The 17,377-nt window shown below is 59.8% G+C and overlaps 1 protein-coding gene across 1 annotated transcript in view; it reads left to right on the plus strand.

Annotated features, from left to right (window-relative positions):
- Nucleotides 1-17,377, plus strand: part of LOC137332621 (latent-transforming growth factor beta-binding protein 4-like) — a 128,732-nt gene that overhangs the window by 70,923 nt on the left and 40,432 nt on the right. The window contains exon 11 of the mRNA XM_067996582.1: nucleotides 16,977-17,099. Within this exon, the coding sequence (XP_067852683.1) occupies nucleotides 16,977-17,099 (123 nt within the window). The remainder of the gene's footprint in view (nucleotides 1-16,976; nucleotides 17,100-17,377) is intronic.

Below are 17,377 nucleotides of genomic sequence, written 5' to 3' on the forward strand. Positions count from 1 at the left end.
GTGCCAGTCTCACTCTCTCCCCGTGTGTGCCAGTCTCACTCTCTCCCCCGTGTGTGCCAGTCTAAATCTCTCCCCGTGTGTGCCAGTCTCTCTCTCCCCGTGTGTGCCAGTCTCTCTCTCCCCATGTGTGCCAGTCTAACTATCCCCGTGTGTGCCAGTCTAACTCTCCCCGTGTGCCAGTCTCTCTCTCTCCCCGTGTGTGCCAGTCTCACTCTCTCCCCGTGTGTGCCAGTCTAACTCTCTCCCCGTGTGTGCCAGTCTCTCTCTCTCCTCGTGTGTGCCAGTCTCACTCTCTCCCAGTGTGTGCCAGTCTAACTCTCTCCCCGTGTGTGCCAGTCTCTCTCTCTCCCCGTGTGTGCCAGTCTCTCTCTCTCCCCGTGTGTGCCAGTCTAACTCTCTCCCCGTGTGTGCCAGTCTCACTCTCTCCCCCGTGTGTGCCAGTCTAACTCTCCCCGTGTGTGCCAGTCTAACTCTCCCCGTGTGTGCCAGTCTAACTCTCTCCCCGTGTGTGCCAGTCTAACTCTCTCCCTGTGTGTGCCAGTCTCACTCTCTCCCCTTGTGTGCCAGTCTCTCTCTCTCCCCTTGTGTGCCAGTCTCTCTCTCTCCCCGTGTGTGCCAGTCTAACTCTCTCCCCGTGTGTGCCAGTCTCACTCTCCCCCGTGTGTGCCAGTCTCACTCTCTCCCCGTGTGTGCCAGTCTCACTCTCTCCCCGTGTGTGCCAGTCTCACTCTCTCCCCGTGTGTGCCAGTCTCACTCTCTCCCCGTGTGTGCCAGTCTCACTCTCTCCCCGTGTGTGCCAGTCTCACTCTCTCCCCGTGTGTGCCAGTCTCACTCTCTCCCCGCGTGTGCCAGTCTCAATCTCTCCCCGTGTGTGCCAGTCTAACTCTCCCCGTGTGTGCCAGTCTAACTCTCCCCATGTGTGCCAGTCTAACTCTCCCCGTGTGTGCCAGTCTCACTCTCTCCCCATGTGTGCCAGTCTAACTCTCCCCGTGTGTGCCAGTCTCACTCTCTCCCCGTGTGTGCCAGTCTCACTCTCTCCCCGTGTGTGCCAGTCTAACTCTCCCCGTGTGTGCCAGTCTCACTCTCTCCCCGTGTGTGCCAGTCTCACTCTCTCCCCGTGTGTGCCAGTCTCACTCTCTCCCCGTGTGTGCCAGTCTCACTCTCTCCCCGTGTGTGCCAGTCTCACTCTCCCTGTGTGTGCCAGTCTCACTCTCTCCCCGTGTGTGCCAGTCTAACTCTCTCCCCGTGTGTGCCAGTCTAACTCTCTCCCCGTGTGTGCCAGTCTAACTCTCTCCCCGTGTGTGCCAGTCTAACTCTCTCCCCGTGTGTGCCAGTCTAACTCTCTCCCCGTGTGTGCCAGTCTAACTCTCTCCCCGTGTGCCAGTCTAACTCTCTCCCCGTGTGTGCCAGTCTCACTCTCCCTGTGTGTGCCAGTCTAACTCTCTCCCCGTGTGTGCCAGTCTAACTCTCCCCGTGTGTGCCAGTCTCACTCTCTCCCCGTGTGTGCTAGTCTCACTCTCTCCCCGTGTGTGCCAGTCTCTCTCTCCCCGTGTGTGCCAGTCTCTCTCTCCCCGTGTGTGCCAGTCTCACTCTCTCCCTGTGTGTGCCAGTCTCTCTCTCCCCGTGTGTGCCAGTCTCACTCTCTCCCCGTGTGTGCCAGTCTAACTCTCCCCGTGTGTGCCAGTCTCACTCTCTCCCCGTGTGTGCTAGTCTCACTCTCTCCCCGTGTGTGCCAGTCTCTCTCTCCCCGTGTGTGCCAGTCTCACTCTCTCCCTGTGTGTGCCAGTCTCTCTCTCCCCGTGTGTGCCAGTCTCACTCTCTCCCCGTGTGTGCCAGTCTCACTCTCTCCCTGTGTGTGCCAGTCTAACTCTCCCTGTGTGTGCCAGTCTCACTCTCTCCCCATGTGTGCCAGTCTAACTCTCCCTGTGTGTGCCAGTCTCACTCTCCCTGTGTGTGCCAGTCTCACTCTCTCCCCGTGTGTGCCAGTCTCTCTCTCCCCGTGTGTGCTAGTCTAACTCTCCCCATGTGTGCCAGTCTCACTCTCTCCCCGTGTGTGCCAGTCTCACTCTCTCCCCGTGTGTGCCAGTCTAAATCTCCCCGTGTGTGCCAGTCTCACTCTCTCCCCGTGTGTGCCAGTCTAACTCTCCCCGTGTGTGCCAGTCTAACTCTCCCCGTGTGTGCCAGTCTCACTCTCTCCCCGTGTGTGCCAGTCTCACTCTCTCCCCGTGTGTGCCAGTCTCTCTCTCCCCGTGTGTGCCAGTCTCTCTCTCCCCGTGTGTGCCAGTCTCACTCTCTCCCCGTGTGTGCCAGTCTAACTCTCCCCGTGTGTGCCAGTCTCTCTCTCTCCCCGTGTGTGCCAGTCTCTCTCTCTCCCCGTGTGTGCCAGTCTCACTCTCTCCCCGTGTGTGCCAGTCTAACTCTCCCCGTGTGTGCCAGTCTCTCTCTCCCCGTGTGTGCCAGTCTCACTCTCTCCCCGTGTGTGCCAGTCTAACTCTCCCCATGTGTGCCAGTCTAACTCTCCCCGTGTGTGCCAGTCTCACTCTCTCCCCGTGTGTGCCAGTCTCACTCTCTCCCCACGTGTGCCAGTCTAACTCTCTCCCCGTGTGTGCCAGTCTCACTCTCTCCCCCGTGTGTGCCAGTCTAACTCTCCCCGTGTGTGCCAGTCTAACTCTCTCCCCGTGTGTGCCAGTCTCACTCTCTCCCCGTGTGTGCCAGTCCAACTCTCCCCATGTGTGCCAGTCTCACTCTCTCCCCGTGTGTGCCAGTCTCACTCTCTCCCCGTGTGTGCCAGTCTCACTCTCTCCCCGTGTGTGCCAGTCTCTCTCTCCCCGTGTGTGCCAGTCTCACTCTCTCCCCGTGTGTGCCAGTCTAACTCTCCCCGTGTGTGCCAGTCTCTCTCTCTCCCCGTGTGTGCCAGTCTCTCTCTCTCCCCATGTGTGCCAGTCTCACTCTCTCCCCGTGTGTGCCAGTCTAACTCTCCCCGTGTGTGCCAGTCTCTCTCTCCCTGTGTGTGCCAGTCTCACTCTCTCCCCGTGTGTGCCAGTCTAACTCTCCCCATGTGTGCCAGTCTAACTCTCCCCGTGTGTGCCAGTCTCACTCTCTCCCCGTGTGTGCCAGTCTCACTCTCTCCCCGTGTGTGCCAGTCTCACTCTCCCCATGTGTGCCAGTCTAACTCTCCCCGTGTGTGCCAGTCTCACTCTCTCCCCGTGTGTGCCAGTCTAACTCTCCCCATGTGTGCCAGTCTAACTCTCCCCGTGTGTGCCAGTCTCACTCTCTCCCCGTGTGTGCCAGTCTCACTCTCTCCCCGTGTGTGCCAGTCTCACTCTCTCCCCGTGTGTGCCAGTCTCACTCTCTCCCCGTGTGTGCCAGTCTCACTCTCCCTGTGTGTGCCAGTCTCACTCTCTCCCCGTGTGTGCCAGTCTAACTCTCTCCCCGTGTGTGCCAGTCTAACTCTCTCCCCGTGTGTGCCAGTCTAACTCTCTCCCCGTGTGTGCCAGTCTAACTCTCTCCCCGTGTGTGCCAGTCTAACTCTCTCCCCGTGTGTGCCAGTCTAACTCTCTCCCCGTGTGTGCCAGTCTAACTCTCTCCCCGTGTGCCAGTCTAACTCTCTCCCCGTGTGCCAGTCTAACTCTCTCCCCGTGTGCCAGTCTAACTCTCTCCCCGTGTGTGCCAGTCTCACTCTCTCCCCGTGTGTGCCAGTCTAACTCTCCCTGTGTGTGCCAGTCTAACTCTCTCCCCGTGTGTGCCAGTCTAACTCTCCCCGTGTGTGCCAGTCTCACTCTCTCCCCGTGTGTGCTAGTCTCACTCTCTCCCCGTGTGTGCCAGTCTCTCTCTCCCCGTGTGTGCCAGTCTCTCTCTCCCCGTGTGTGCCAGTCTCACTCTCTCCCTGTGTGTGCCAGTCTCTCTCTCCCCGTGTGTGCCAGTCTCACTCTCTCCCCGTGTGTGCCAGTCTAACTCTCCCCGTGTGTGCCAGTCTCACTCTCTCCCCGTGTGTGCTAGTCTCACTCTCTCCCCGTGTGTGCCAGTCTCTCTCTCCCCGTGTGTGCCAGTCTCACTCTCTCCCTGTGTGTGCCAGTCTCTCTCTCCCCGTGTGTGCCAGTCTCACTCTCTCCCCGTGTGTGCCAGTCTCACTCTCTCCCTGTGTGTGCCAGTCTAACTCTCCCTGTGTGTGCCAGTCTCACTCTCTCCCCATGTGTGCCAGTCTAACTCTCCCTGTGTGTGCCAGTCTCACTCTCCCTGTGTGTGCCAGTCTCACTCTCTCCCCGTGTGTGCCAGTCTCTCTCTCCCCGTGTGTGCTAGTCTAACTCTCCCCATGTGTGCCAGTCTCACTCTCTCCCCGTGTGTGCCAGTCTCACTCTCTCCCCATGTGTGCCAGTCTAAATCTCCCCGTGTGTGCCAGTCTCACTCTCTCCCCGTGTGTGCCAGTCTAACTCTCCCCGTGTGTGCCAGTCTAACTCTCCCCGTGTGTGCCAGTCTAACTCTCCCCGTGTGTGCCAGTCTCACTCTCTCCCCGTGTGTGCCAGTCTCACTCTCTCCCCGTGTGTGCCAGTCTCTCTCTCCCCGTGTGTGCCAGTCTCACTCTCTCCCCGTGTGTGCCAGTCTAACTCTCCCCGTGTGTGCCAGTCTCTCTCTCTCCCCGTGTGTGCCAGTCTCTCTCTCTCCCCGTGTGTGCCAGTCTCACTCTCTCCCCGTGTGTGCCAGTCTAACTCTCCCCGTGTGTGCCAGTCTCTCTCTCCCCGTGTGTGCCAGTCTCACTCTCTCCCCGTGTGTGCCAGTCTAACTCTCCCCATGTGTGCCAGTCTAACTCTCCCCGTGTGTGCCAGTCTCACTCTCTCCCCGTGTGTGCCAGTCTCACTCTCTCCCCACGTGTGCCAGTCTAACTCTCTCCCCGTGTGTGCCAGTCTCACTCTCTCCCCCGTGTGTGCCAGTCTAACTCTCCCCGTGTGTGCCAGTCTAACTCTCTCCCCGTGTGTGCCAGTCTCACTCTCTCCCCGTGTGTGCCAGTCCAACTCTCCCCATGTGTGCCAGTCTCACTCTCTCCCCATGTGTGCCAGTCTCACTCTCTCCCCGTGTGTGCCAGTCTCACTCTCTCCCCGTGTGTGCCAGTCTAACTCTCCCCGTGTGTGCCAGTCTAACTCTCCCCGTGTGCCAGTCTCACTCTCTCCCTGTGTGTGCCAGTCTCACTCTCTCCCCGTGTGTGCCAGTCTAACTCTCTCCCCGTGTGTGCCAGTCTAACTCTCCCCGTGTGTGCCAGTCTCACTCTCTCCCCGCGTGTGCCAGTCTCACTCTCTCCCCGTGTGTGCCAGTCTCACTCTCTCCCCGTGTGTGCCAGTCTAACTCTCCCGTGTGTGCCAGTCTCACTCTCTCCCCGTGTGTGCCAGTCTAACTCTCCCGTGTGTGCCAGTCTAACTCTCCCCGTGTGTGCCAGTCTCACTCTCTCCCCGTGTGTGCCAGTCTCACTCTCTCCGTGTGTGTGCCAGTCTCACTCTCTCCGTGTGTGCCAGTCTCTCTCTCTCCCCGTGTGTGCCAGTCTCACTCTCTCCCCGTGTGTGCCAGTCTCACTCTCTCCCCGTGTGTGCCAGTCTCACTCTCTCCCCGTGTGTACCAGTCTCACTCTCTCCCCGTGTGTGCCAGTCTCTCTCTCTCCCCGTGTGTGCCAGTCTCACTCTCTCACCGTGTGTGCCAGTCTAACTCTCCCCGTGTGTGCCAGTCTCTCTCTCCCCGTGTGTGCCAGTCTCACTCTCTCCCCGTGTGTGCCAGTCTAACTCTCCCCGTGTGTGCCAGTCTAACTCTCCCCGTGTGTGCCAGTCTAACTCTCCCCGTGTGTGCCAGTCTCACTCTCTCCCCGTGTGTGCCAGTCTCACTCTCTCCCCACGTGTGCCAGTCTAACTCTCTCCCCGTGTGTGCCAGTCTCACTCTCTCCCCCGTGTGTGCCAGTCTAACTCTCCCCGTGTGTGCCAGTCTAACTCTCTCCCCGTGTGTGCCAGTCCAACTCTCCCTGTGTGTGCCAGTCTCACTCTCTCCCTGTGTGTGCCAGTCTCACTCTCTCCCCGTGTGTGCCAGTCTCACTCTCTCCCCGTGTGTGCCAGTCTCACTCTCTCCCCTTGTGTGCCAGTCTCTCTCTCTCCCCGTGTGTGCCAGTCTCACTCTCTCCGTGTGTGTGCCAGTCTCACTCTCTCCGTGTGTGCCAGTCTCTCTCTCTCTCCCCGTGTGTGCCAGTCTCACTCTCTCCCCGTGTGTGCCAGTCTCACTCTCTCCCCGTGTGTGCCAGTCTCACTCTCTCCGTGTGTGCCAGTCTCTCTCTCCCCGTGTGTGCCAGTCTCTCTCTCCCCGTGTGTGCCAGTCTCTCTCTCCCCGTGTGTGCCTGTCTCTCTCTCCCCGTGTGTGCCAGTCTCACTCTCTCCCTGTGTGTGCCAGTCTCACTCTCTCCCCGTGTGTGCCAGTCTAACTCTCTCCCCGTGTGTGCCAGTCTAACTCTCTCCCCGTGTGTGCCAGTCTCTCTCTCCCCGTGTGTGCCAGTCTCTCTCTCCCCGTGTGTGCCAGTCTCTCTCTCCCCGTGTGTGCCAGTCTCTCTCTCTCCCCGTGTGTGCCAGTCTCACTCTCTCCCCGTGTGTGCCAGTCTCACTCTCTCCCCGTGTGTGCCAGTCTCACTCTCTCCCCGTGTGTGCCAGTCTAACTATCCCCGTGTGTGCCAGTCTCACTCTCTCCCTGTGTGTGCCAGTCTCACTCTCTCCCCGTGTGTGCCAGTCTAACTCTCTCCCCGTGTGTGCCAGTCTAACTCTCTCCCCGTGTGTGCCAGTCTCACTCTCTCCCCGTGTGTGCCAGTCTAACTCTCCCTGTGTGTGCCAGTCTCACTCTCTCCCCGTGTGTGCCAGTCTCACTCTCTCCCCGTGTGTGCCAGTCTCACTCTCTCCCCGTGTGTACCAGTCTCACTCTCTCCCCGTGTGTACCAGTCTCACTCTCTCCCCGTGTGTGCCAGTCTCACTCTCTCCATGTGTGCCAGTCTCTCTCTCCCCGTGTGTGCCAGTCTCTCTCTCCCCGTGTGTGCCAGTCTCTCTCTCCCCGTGTGTGCCAGTCTCTCTCTCTCCCCGTGTGTGCCAGTCTCACTCTCTCCCTGTGTGTGCCAGTCTCACTCTCTCCCCGTGTGTGTCAGTCTAACTCTCTCCCCGTGTGTGCCAGTCTCACTCTCTCCCCGTGTGTGCCAGTCTAACTCTCCCTGTGTGTGTCAGTCTCACTCTCTCCCCGTGTGTGCCAGTCTCTCTCCCCGTGTGTGCCAATCTAACTCTCCCCGTGTGTGCCAGTCTAACTCTCCCCGTGTGTGCCAGTCTCACTCTCTCCCCGTGTGTGCCAGTCTCTCTCCCCGTGTGTGCCAGGCTCTCTCCCCGTGTGTGCCAGTCTCTCTCTCCCCGTGTGTGCCAGTCTCTCTCTCCCCGTGTGTGCCAGTCTCTCTCTCCCCGTGTGCCAGTCTAACTCTCTCCCCGTGTGTGCCAGTCTCACTCTCTCCCCGTGTGTGCCAGTCTAACTCTCTCCCCGTGTGTGCCAGTCTCACTCTCTCCCCGTGTGTGCCAGTCTCACTCTCTCCGTGTGTGCCAGTCTCACTCTCTCCGTGTGTGCCAGTCTCACTCTCCCTGTGTGTGCCAGTCTCACTCTCTCCCCGTGTGTGCCAGTCTCACTCTCTCCCCGTGTGTGCCAGTCTCTCTCTCTCCCTGTGTGTGCCAGTCTCTCTCTCCCCGTGTGTGCCAGTCTCACTCTCTCCCCGTGTGTGCCAGTCTAACTCTCCCCGTGTGTGCCAGTCTCACTCTCTCCCCGTGTGTGCCAGTCTCTCTCTCTCCCCGTGTGTGCCAGTCTCACTCTCTCCCCATGTGTGCCAGTCTCACTCTCTCCCCGTGTGTGCCAGTCTCACTCTCTCCCCGTGTGTGCCAGTCTAACTCTCCCTGTGTGTGCCAGTCTCTCTCTCCCCGTGTGTGCCAGTCTCACTCTCCCCGTGTGTGCCAGTCTCTCTCTCTCCCCGTGTGTGCCAGTCTCACTCTCTCCCCGTGTGTGCCAGTCTCACTCTCTCCCCGTGTGTGCCAGTCTCACTCTCTCCCTGTGTGTGCCAGTCTCACTCTCTCCCTGTGTGTGCCAGTCTCACTCTCTCCCTGTGTGTGCCAGTCTAACTCTCTCCCCGTGTGTGCCAGTCTAACTCTCTCCCCGTGTGTGCCAGTCTAACTCTCCCTGTGTGTGCCAGTCTCACTCTCTCCCTGTGTGTGCCAGTCTCACTCTCTCCCCGTGTGTGCCAGTCTCACTCTCTCCCCGTGTGTGCCAATCTAACTCTCTCCCCTTGTGTGCCAGTCTAACTCTCCCCGTGTGTGCCAGTCTAACTCTCCCCGTGTGTGCCAGTCTAACTCTCTCCCCGTGTGTGCCAGTCTAACTCTCCCCGTGTGTGCCAGTCTAACTCTCTCCCCGTGTGTGCCAGTCTCACTCACTCCCCGTGTGTGCCAGTCTAACTCTCTGCCCGTGTGTGCCAGTCTAACTCTCCCTGTGTTTGCCAGTCTAACTCTCCCTGTGTGTGCCAGTCTAACTCTCCCTGTGTGTGCCAGTCTAACTCTCTCCCCGTGTGTGCCAGTCTCTCTCTCTCCCCGTGTGTGCCAGTCTCACTCTCTCCCCGTGTGTGCCAATCTAACTCTCTCCCCTTGTGTTCCAGTCTAACTCTCCCCGTGTGTGCCAGTCTAACTCTCTCCCCGTGTGTGCCAGTCTAACTCGCTCCCCGTGTGTGCCAGTCTACCTCTCTCCCCGTGTGTGCCAGTCTCTCTCTCCCCGTGTGTGCCAGTCTCTCTCTCCCCGTGTGTGCCAGTCTCTCTCTCCCCGTGTGTGCCAGTCTAACTCTCCCCGTGTGTGCCAGTCTAACTCACCCCGTGTGTGCCAGTCTCTCTCTCTCCCCGTGTGTGCCAGTCTCACTCTCTCCCCGTGTGTGCCAGTCTAACTCTCTCCCAGTGTGTGCCAGTCTCTCTCTCTCCCCGTGTGTGCCAGTCTCACTCTCTCCCCGTGTGTGCCAGTCTAACTCTCTCCCCGTGTGTGCCAGTCTCTCTCTCTCCCCGTGTGTGCCAGTCTCTCTCTCTCCCCGTGTGTGCCAGTCTAACTCTCTCCCCGTGTGTGCCAGTCTCACTCTCTCCCCCGTGTGTGCCAGTCTAACTCTCCCCGTGTGTGCCAGTCTAACTCTCCCCGTGTGTGCCAGTCTAACTCTCTCCCCGTGTGTGCCAGTCTAACTCTCTCCCTGTGTGTGCCAGTCTCACTCTCTCCCCGTGTGTGCCAGTCTCTCTCTCTCCCCTTGTGTGCCAGTCTCTCTCTCTCCCCGTGTGTGCCAGTCTAACTCTCTCCCCGTGTGTGCCAGTCTCACTCTCCCCCGTGTGTGCCAGTCTCACTCTCTCCCCGTGTGTGCCAGTCTCACTCTCTCCCCGTGTGTGCCAGTCTCACTCTCTCCCCGTGTGTGCCAGTCTCACTCTCTCCCCGTGTGTGCCAGTCTCACTCTCTCCCCGTGTGTGCCAGTCTCACTCTCTCCCCGTGTGTGCCAGTCTCACTCTCTCCCCGTGTGTGCCAGTCTCACTCTCTCCCCGCGTGTGCCAGTCTCAATCACTCCCCGTGTGTGCCAGTCTAACTCTCCCCGTGTGTGCCAGTCTAACTCTCCCCGTGTGTGCCAGTCTAACTCTCCCCGTGTGTGCCAGTCTCACTCTCTCCCCATGTGTGCCAGTCTAACTCTCCCCGTGTGTGCCAGTCTCACTCTCTCCCCGTGTGTGCCAGTCTCACTCTCTCCCCGTGTGTGCCAGTCTCACTCTCTCCCCGTGTGTGCCAGTCTAACTCTCTCCCCGTGTGTGCCAGTCTAACTCTCTCCCCGTGTGTGCCAGTCTAACTCTCTCCCCGTGTGTGCCAGTCTAACTCTCTCCCCGTGTGTGCCAGTCTAACTCTCTCCCCGTGTGCCAGTCTAACTCTCTCCCCGTGTGCCAGTCTAACTCTCTCCCCGTGTGTGCCAGTCTCACTCTCTCCCCGTGTGTGCCAGTCTAACTCTCCCTGTGTGTGCCAGTCTAACTCTCTCCCCGTGTGTGCCAGTCTAACTCTCCCCGTGTGTGCCAGTCTCACTCTCTCCCCGTGTGTGCTAGTCTCACTCTCTCCCCGTGTGTGCCAGTCTCTCTCTCCCCGTGTGTGCCAGTCTCACTCTCTCCCTGTGTGTGCCAGTCTCTCTCTCCCCGTGTGTGCCAGTCTCACTCTCTCCCCATGTGTGCCAGTCTAACTCTCCCTGTGTGTGCCAGTCTCACTCTCCGTGTGTGCCAGTCTCACTCTCTCCCCGTGTGTGCCAGTCTCTCTCTCCCCGTGTGTGCCAGTCTAACTCTCCCCATGTGTGCCAGTCTCACTCTCTCCCCGTGTGTGCCAGTCTCACTCTCTCCCCGTGTGTGCCAGTCTAAATCTCCCCGTGTGTGCCAGTCTCACTCTCTCCCCGTGTGTGCCAGTCTCACTCTCTCCCCGTGTGTGCCAGTCTAACTCTCCCCGTGTGTGCCAGTCTAACTCTCCCCGTGTGTGCCAGTCTCACTCTCTCCCCGTGTGTGCCAGTCTCACCCTCTCCCCGTGTGTGCCAGTCTCTCTCTCCCCGTGTGTGCCAGTCTCACTCTCTCCCCGTGTGTGCCAGTCTAACTCTCCCCGTGTGTGCCAGTCTCTCTCTCTCCCCGTGTGTGCCAGTCTCACTCTCTCCCCGTGTGTGCCAGTCTAACTCTCCCCGTGTGTGCCAGTCTCACTCTCTCCCCGTGTGTGCCAGTCTCACTCTCTCCCCACGTGTGCCAGTCTCACTCTCTCCCCGTGTGTGCCAGTCTCACTCTCTCCCCCGTGTGTGCCAGTCTAACTCTCCCCGTGTGTGCCAGTCTAACTCTCTCCCCGTGTGTGCCAGTCTCACTCTCTCCCCGTGTGTGCCAGTCCAACTCTCCCCGTGTGTGCCAGTCTCACTCTCTCCCCGTGTGTGCCAGTCTCACTCTCTCCCCGTGTGTGCCAGTCTCACTCTCTCCCCGTGTGTGCCAGTCTAACTCTCCCCGTGTGTGCCAGTCTAACTCTCCCCGTGTGCCAGTCTCACTCTCTCCCTGTGTGTGCCAGTCTCACTCTCTCCCCGTGTGTGCCAGTCTAACTCTCTCCCCGTGTGTGCCAGTCTAACTCTCCCCGTGTGTGCCAGTCTCACTCTCTCCCCGTGTGTGCCAGTCTCACTCTCTCCCCGTGTGTGCCAGTCTCACTCTCTCCCCGTGTGTGCCAGTCTCACTCTCTCCCCGTGTGTGCCAGTCTCACTCTCTCCGTGTGTGTGCCAGTCTCACTCTCTCCGTGTGTGCCAGTCTCACTCTCTCCCCGTGTGTGCCAGTCTCACTCTCTCCCCGTGTGTGCCAGTCTCACTCTCTCCCCGTGTGTGCCAGTCTCACTCTCTCCCCGTGTGTGCCAGTCTCACTCTCTCCCCGTGTGTGCCAGTCTCTCTCTCTCCGTGTGTGTGCCAGTCTCACTCTCTCCGTGTGTGTGCCAGTCTCACTCTCTCCGTGTGTGCCAGTCTCTCTCTCTCTCCCCGTGTGTGCCAGTCTCACTCTCTCCCCGTGTGTGCCAGTCTCACTCTCTCCCCGTGTGTACCAGTCTCACTCTCTCCCCGTGTGTGCCAGTCTCACTCTCTCCGTGTGTGCCAGTCTCTCTCTCCCCGTGTGTGCCAGTCTCTCTCTCCCCGTGTGTGCCAGTCTCTCTCTCCCCGTGTGTGCCTGTCTCTCTCTCCCCGTGTGTGCCAGTCTCTCTCTCTCCCCGTGTGTGCCAGTCTCACTCTCTCCCTGTGTGTGCCAGTCTCACTCTCTCCCCGTGTGTGCCAGTCTAACTCTCTCCCCGTGTGTGCCAGTCTAACTCTCTCCCCGTGTGTGCCAGTCTCTCTCTCCCCGTGTGTGCCAGTCTCTATCTCCCCGTGTGTGCCAGTCTCACTCTCTCCCCGTGTGTGCCAGTCTCACTCTCTCCCCGTGTGTGCCAGTCTAACTATCCCCGTGTGTGCCAGTCTCACTCTCTCCCTGTGTGTGCCAGTCTCACTCTCTCCCCGTGTGTGCCAGTCTAACTCTCTCCCCGTGTGTGCCAGTCTAACTCTCTCCCCGTGTGTGCCAGTCTAACTCTCTCCCCGTGTGTGCCAGTCTCACTCTCTCCCCGTGTGTGCCAGTCTAACTCTCCCTGTGTGTGCCAGTCTCACTCTCTCCCCGTGTGTGCCAGTCTCACTCTCTCCCCGTGTGTGCCAGTCTCACTCTCTCCCCGTGTGTGCCAGTCTCACTCTCTCCCCGTGTGTGCCAGTCTCACTCTCTCCCCGTGTGTGCCAGTCTCACTCTCTCCGTGTGTGCCAGTCTCTCTCTCCCCGTGTGTGCCAGTCTCTCTCTCCCCGTGTGTGCCAGTCTCTCTCTCCCCGTGTGTGCCAGTCTCTCTCTCCCCGTGTGTGCCAGTCTCTCTCTCTCCCCGTGTGTGCCAGTCTCACTCTCTCCCTGTGTGTGCCAGTCTCACTCTCTCCCCGTGTGTGTCAGTCTAACTCTCTCCCCGTGTGTGCCAGTCTCACTCTCTCCGTGTGTGCCAGTCTCTCTCTCCCCGTGTGTGCCAGTCTCTCTCTCCCCGTGTGTGCCAGTCTCTCTCTCCCCGTGTGTGCCAGTCTCTCTCTCCCCGTGTGTGCCAGTCTCTCTCTCTCCCCGTGTGTGTCAGTCTAACTCTCTCCCCGTGTGTGCCAGTCTAACTCTCTCCCCGTGTGTGCCAATCTCTCTCTCCCCGTGTGTGCCAGTCTCTCTCTCCCCGTGTGTGCCAGTCTCTCTCTCTCCCCGTGTGTGCCAGTCTCACTCTCTCCCCGTGTGTGCCAGTCTCACTCTCTCCCCGTGTGTGCCAGTCTAACTATCCCCGTGTGTGCCAGTCTCACTCTCTCCCCGTGTGTGCCAGTCTCACTCTCTCCCCGTGTGTGCCAGTCTAACTCTCTCCCCGTGTGTGCCAGTCTAACTCTCTCCCCGTGTGTGCCAGTCTCACTCTCCCTGTGTGTGCCAATCTAACTCTCCCCGTGTGTGCCAGTCTCACTCTCTCCCCGTGTGTGCCAGTCTCACTCTCTCCCCGTGTGTGCCAGTCTCTCTCCCCGTGTGTGCCAGTCTCTCTCTCCCCGTGTGTGCCAGTCTCTCTCTCCCCGTGTGTGCCAGTCTCTCTCTCCCCGTGTGTGCCAGTCTAACTCTCTCCCTGTGTGTGCCAGTCTCACTCTCTCCCCGTGTGTGCCAGTCTCACTCTCCCCGTGTGTGCCAGTCTCACTCTCTCCCCGTGTGTGCCAGTCTCACTCTCTCCCCGTGTGTGCCAGTCTCACTCTCTCCCCGTGTGTGCCAGTCTCACTCTCCCCGTGTGTGCCAGTCTCACTCTCTCCGTGTGTGTGCCAGTCTCACTCTCCCCGTGTGTGCCAGTCTCATTCTCCCCGTGTGTGCCAGTCTCACTCTCTCCCCGTGTGTGCCAGTCTCACTCTCTCCCCGTGTGTGCCAGTCTCACTCTCTCCCCGTGTGTGCCAGTCTCACTCTCCCTGTGTGTGCCAGTCTAACTCTCCCTGTGTGTGCCAGTCTAACTCTCTCCCCGTGTGTGCCAGTCTAACTCTCTCCCCGTGTGTGCCAGTCTCTCTCTCCCCGTGTGTGCCAGTCTCTCTCTCCCCGTGTGTGCCAGTCTCTCTCTCCCCGTGTGTGCCAGTCTCTCTCTCCCCGTGTGTGCCAGTCTAACTCTCTCCCCGTGTGTGCCAGTCTCACTCTCCCCGTGTGTGCCAGTCTCACTCTCTCCCCGTGTGTGCCAGTCTCACTCTCTCCCCGTGTGTGCCAGTCTCACTCTCTCCCCATGTGTGCCAGTCTCACTCTCCCCGTGTGTGCCAGTCTCACTCTCTCCGTGTGTGTGCCAGTCTCACTCTCCCCGTGTGTGCCAGTCTCATTCTCCCCGTGTGTGCCAGTCTCACTCTCTCCCCGTGTGTGCCAGTCTCACTCTCTCCCCGTGTGTGCCAGTCTCACTCTCTCCCCGTGTGTGCCAGTCTCACTCTCCCTGTGTGTGCCAATCTAACTCTCCCCGTGTGTGCCAGTCTCACTCTCTCCCCGTGTGTGCCAGTCTCACTCTCTCCCCGTGTGTGCCAGTCTCTCTCCCCGTGTGTGCCAGTCTCTCTCTCCCCGTGTGTGCCAGTCTCTCTCTCCCCGTGTGTGCCAGTCTCTCTCTCCCCGTGTGTGCCAGTCTAACTCTCTCCCTGTGTGTGCCAGTCTCACTCTCTCCCCGTGTGTGCCAGTCTCACTCTCCCCGTGTGTGCCAGTCTCACTCTCTCCCCGTGTGTGCCAGTCTCACTCTCTCCCCGTGTGTGCCAGTCTCACTCTCTCCCCGTGTGTGCCAGTCTCACTCTCCCCGTGTGTGCCAGTCTCACTCTCTCCGTGTGTGTGCCAGTCTCACTCTCCCCGTGTGTGCCAGTCTCATTCTCCCCGTGTGTGCCAGTCTCACTCTCTCCCCGTGTGTGCCAGTCTCACTCTCTCCCCGTGTGTGCCAGTCTCACTCTCTCCCCGTGTGTGCCAGTCTCACTCTCCCTGTGTGTGCCAGTCTAACTCTCCCTGTGTGTGCCAGTCTAACTCTCTCCCCGTGTGTGCCAGTCTCTCTCTCCCCGTGTGTGCCAGTCTCTCTCTCCCCGTGTGTGCCAGTCTCTCTCTCCCCGTGTGTGCCAGTCTCTCTCTCCCCGTGTGTGCCAGTCTAACTCTCTCCCTGTGTGTGCCAGTCTCACTCTCTCCCCGTGTGTGCCAGTCTCACTCTCCCCGTGTGTGCCAGTCTCACTCTCTCCCCGTGTGTGCCAGTCTCACTCTCTCCCCGTGTGTGCCAGTCTCACTCTCTCCCCATGTGTGCCAGTCTCACTCTCCCCGTGTGTGCCAGTCTCACTCTCTCCGTGTGTGTGCCAGTCTCACTCTCCCCGTGTGTGCCAGTCTCATTCTCCCCGTGTGTGCCAGTCTCACTCTCTCCCCGTGTGTGCCAGTCTCACTCTCTCCCCGTGTGTGCCAGTCTCACTCTCTCCCCGTGTGTGCCAGTCTCACTCTCCCCGTGTGTGCCAGTCTCACTCTCTCCCCGTGTGTGCCAGTCTCACTCTCTCCCCGCGTGTGCCAGTCTCACTCTCTCCCCGTGTGTGCCAGTCTCTCTCTCTCCCCGTGTGTGCCAGTCTAACTCTCTCCCCGTGTGTGCCAGTCTAACTCTCTCCCCGTGTGTGCCAATCTAACTCTCCCTGTGTGTGCCAATCTAACTCTCCCCGTGTGTGCCAGTCTCACTCTCTCCCCGTGTGTGCCAGTCTCACTCTCTCCCCGTGTGTGCCAGTCTCTCTCCCCGTGTGTGCCAGTCTCTCTCCCCGTGTGTGCCAGTCTCTCTCCCTGTGTGTGCCAGTCTCTCTCTCCCCGTGTGTGCCAGTCTCTCTCTCCCCGTGTGTGCCAGTCTAACTCTCTCCCCGTGTGTGCCAGTCTCACTCTCTCCCCGTGTGTGCCAGTCTCACTCTCCCTGTGTGTGCCAATCTCACTCTCCCCGTGTGTACCAGTCTCTCTCTCCCCGTGTGTGCCAGTCTCTCTCTCCCCGTGTGTGCCAGTCTCTCTCTCCCCGTGTGTGCCAGTCTCACTCTCTCCCCGTCTGTGCCAGTCTCACTCTCGCCCCGTGTGTGCCAGTCTCACTCTCCCTGTGTGTGCCAGTCTCTCTCTCCCCGTGTGTGCCAGTCTCTCTCTCCCCGTGTGTGCCAGTCTCACTCTCTCCCCGTGTGTGCCAGTCTCACTCTCGCCCCGTGTGTGCCAGTCTCACTCTCCCTGTGTGTGCCAGTCTCTCTCTCCCCGTGTGTGCCAGTCTCTCTCTCCCCGTGTGTGCCAGTCTCACTCTCTCCCCGTGTGTGCCAGTCCAACTCTCCCCGTGTGTGCCAGTCCAACTCTCCCCGTGTGTGCCAGTCTAACTCTCTCCCCGTGTGTGCCAGTCTCACTCTCTCCCCGTGTGTGCCAGTCTCACTCTCTCCCCGTGTGTGCCAGTCTAACTCTCCCCATTTGTGCCAGTCTCACTCTCTCCCCGTGTGTGCCAGTCTCACTCTCTCCCCATGTGTGCCAGTCTCACTCTCTCCCCGTGTGTGCCAGTCTCACTCTCTCCCCGTGTGTGCCAGTCTCACTCTCTCCCCGTGTGTGCCAGTCTCACTCTCTCCCCGTGTGTGCAAGTCTCACTCTCTCCCCGTGTGTGCCAGTCTAACTCTCTCCCCGTGTGTGCCAGTCTAACTCTCCCCGTGTGTGCCAGTCTCACTCTCTCCCCGTGTGTGCCAGTCTAAATCTCCCCGTGTGTGCCAGTCTCACTCTCTCCCCGTGTGTGCCAGTCTCACTCTCTCCCCGTGTGTGCCAGTCTCACTCTCTCCCCGTGTGTGCCAATCTCACTCTCTCCCCCGTGTGTGCCAGTCTAACTCTCCCCGTGTGTGCCAGTCTAACTCTCCCCGTGTGTGCCAGTCTAACTCTCTCCCGGTGTGTGCCAGTCTCACTCTCCCCGTGTGTGCCAGTCTCACTCTCCCCGTGTGTGCCAGTCTCACTCTCCCCGTGTGTGCCAGTCTCACTCTCCCCCCGTGTGTGCCAGTCTCACTCTCTCCCCGTGTGTGCCAGTCTCACTCTCTCCCCGTGTGTGCCAGTCTAACTCTCCCCGTGTGTGCCAGTCTCACTCTCTCCCCGTGTGTGCCAGTCTCACTCTCTCCCCGTGTGTGCCAGTCTCACTCTCTCCCCGTGTGTGCCAGTCTAACTCTCCCCGTGTGTGCCAGTCTCACTCTCTCCCCGTGTGTGCCAGTCTCACTCTCTCCCCGTGTGTGCCAGTCTCACTCTCTCCCCGTGTGTGCCAGTCTCACTCTCTCCCCCGTGTGTACCAGTCTAACTCTCTCCCCGTGTGTGCCAGTCTAACTCTCCCCGTGTGTGCCAGTCTAACTCCCTCTGCCCTTTTTTCCTCCCCAGATATTGATGAGTGTAAGATCAATAATGGCCGTTGTTCGCACTCCTGCACCAATGGGAACGGGAGCTACACCTGCGGGTGCCCCCTTGAGCTGGCATTGGACAAGGACAACAAGACCTGCATCAGTGAGTTATGGACAAATGCGTCACGCGTCACACGTCACGCGTCACACGTCACGCGTCACCATATTACAGCCGTTGAGCCCCTGGGCCGCTCTCTTGAGCAGGTCCTGCCCATCAACCTCTGGTCCCCAGTGCACCCCTGCCCAGGGCGTGCTGCCCGTTTCCAGGGGCACTGAGCCCTCTGATGGCTCTTGATGTTTGACCTTTGGCAGACTATTCGACATGCAGCATCACAGCACGTGACATACATCAGGGTCACGGGGTGGTGATCAGTCCCAACT

The sequence above is a fragment of the Heptranchias perlo genome, chromosome 2 (assembly GCF_035084215.1).
Source record: "Heptranchias perlo isolate sHepPer1 chromosome 2, sHepPer1.hap1, whole genome shotgun sequence".
In the NCBI taxonomy this organism is placed as follows: Eukaryota; Metazoa; Chordata; class Chondrichthyes; order Hexanchiformes; family Hexanchidae; genus Heptranchias; species Heptranchias perlo.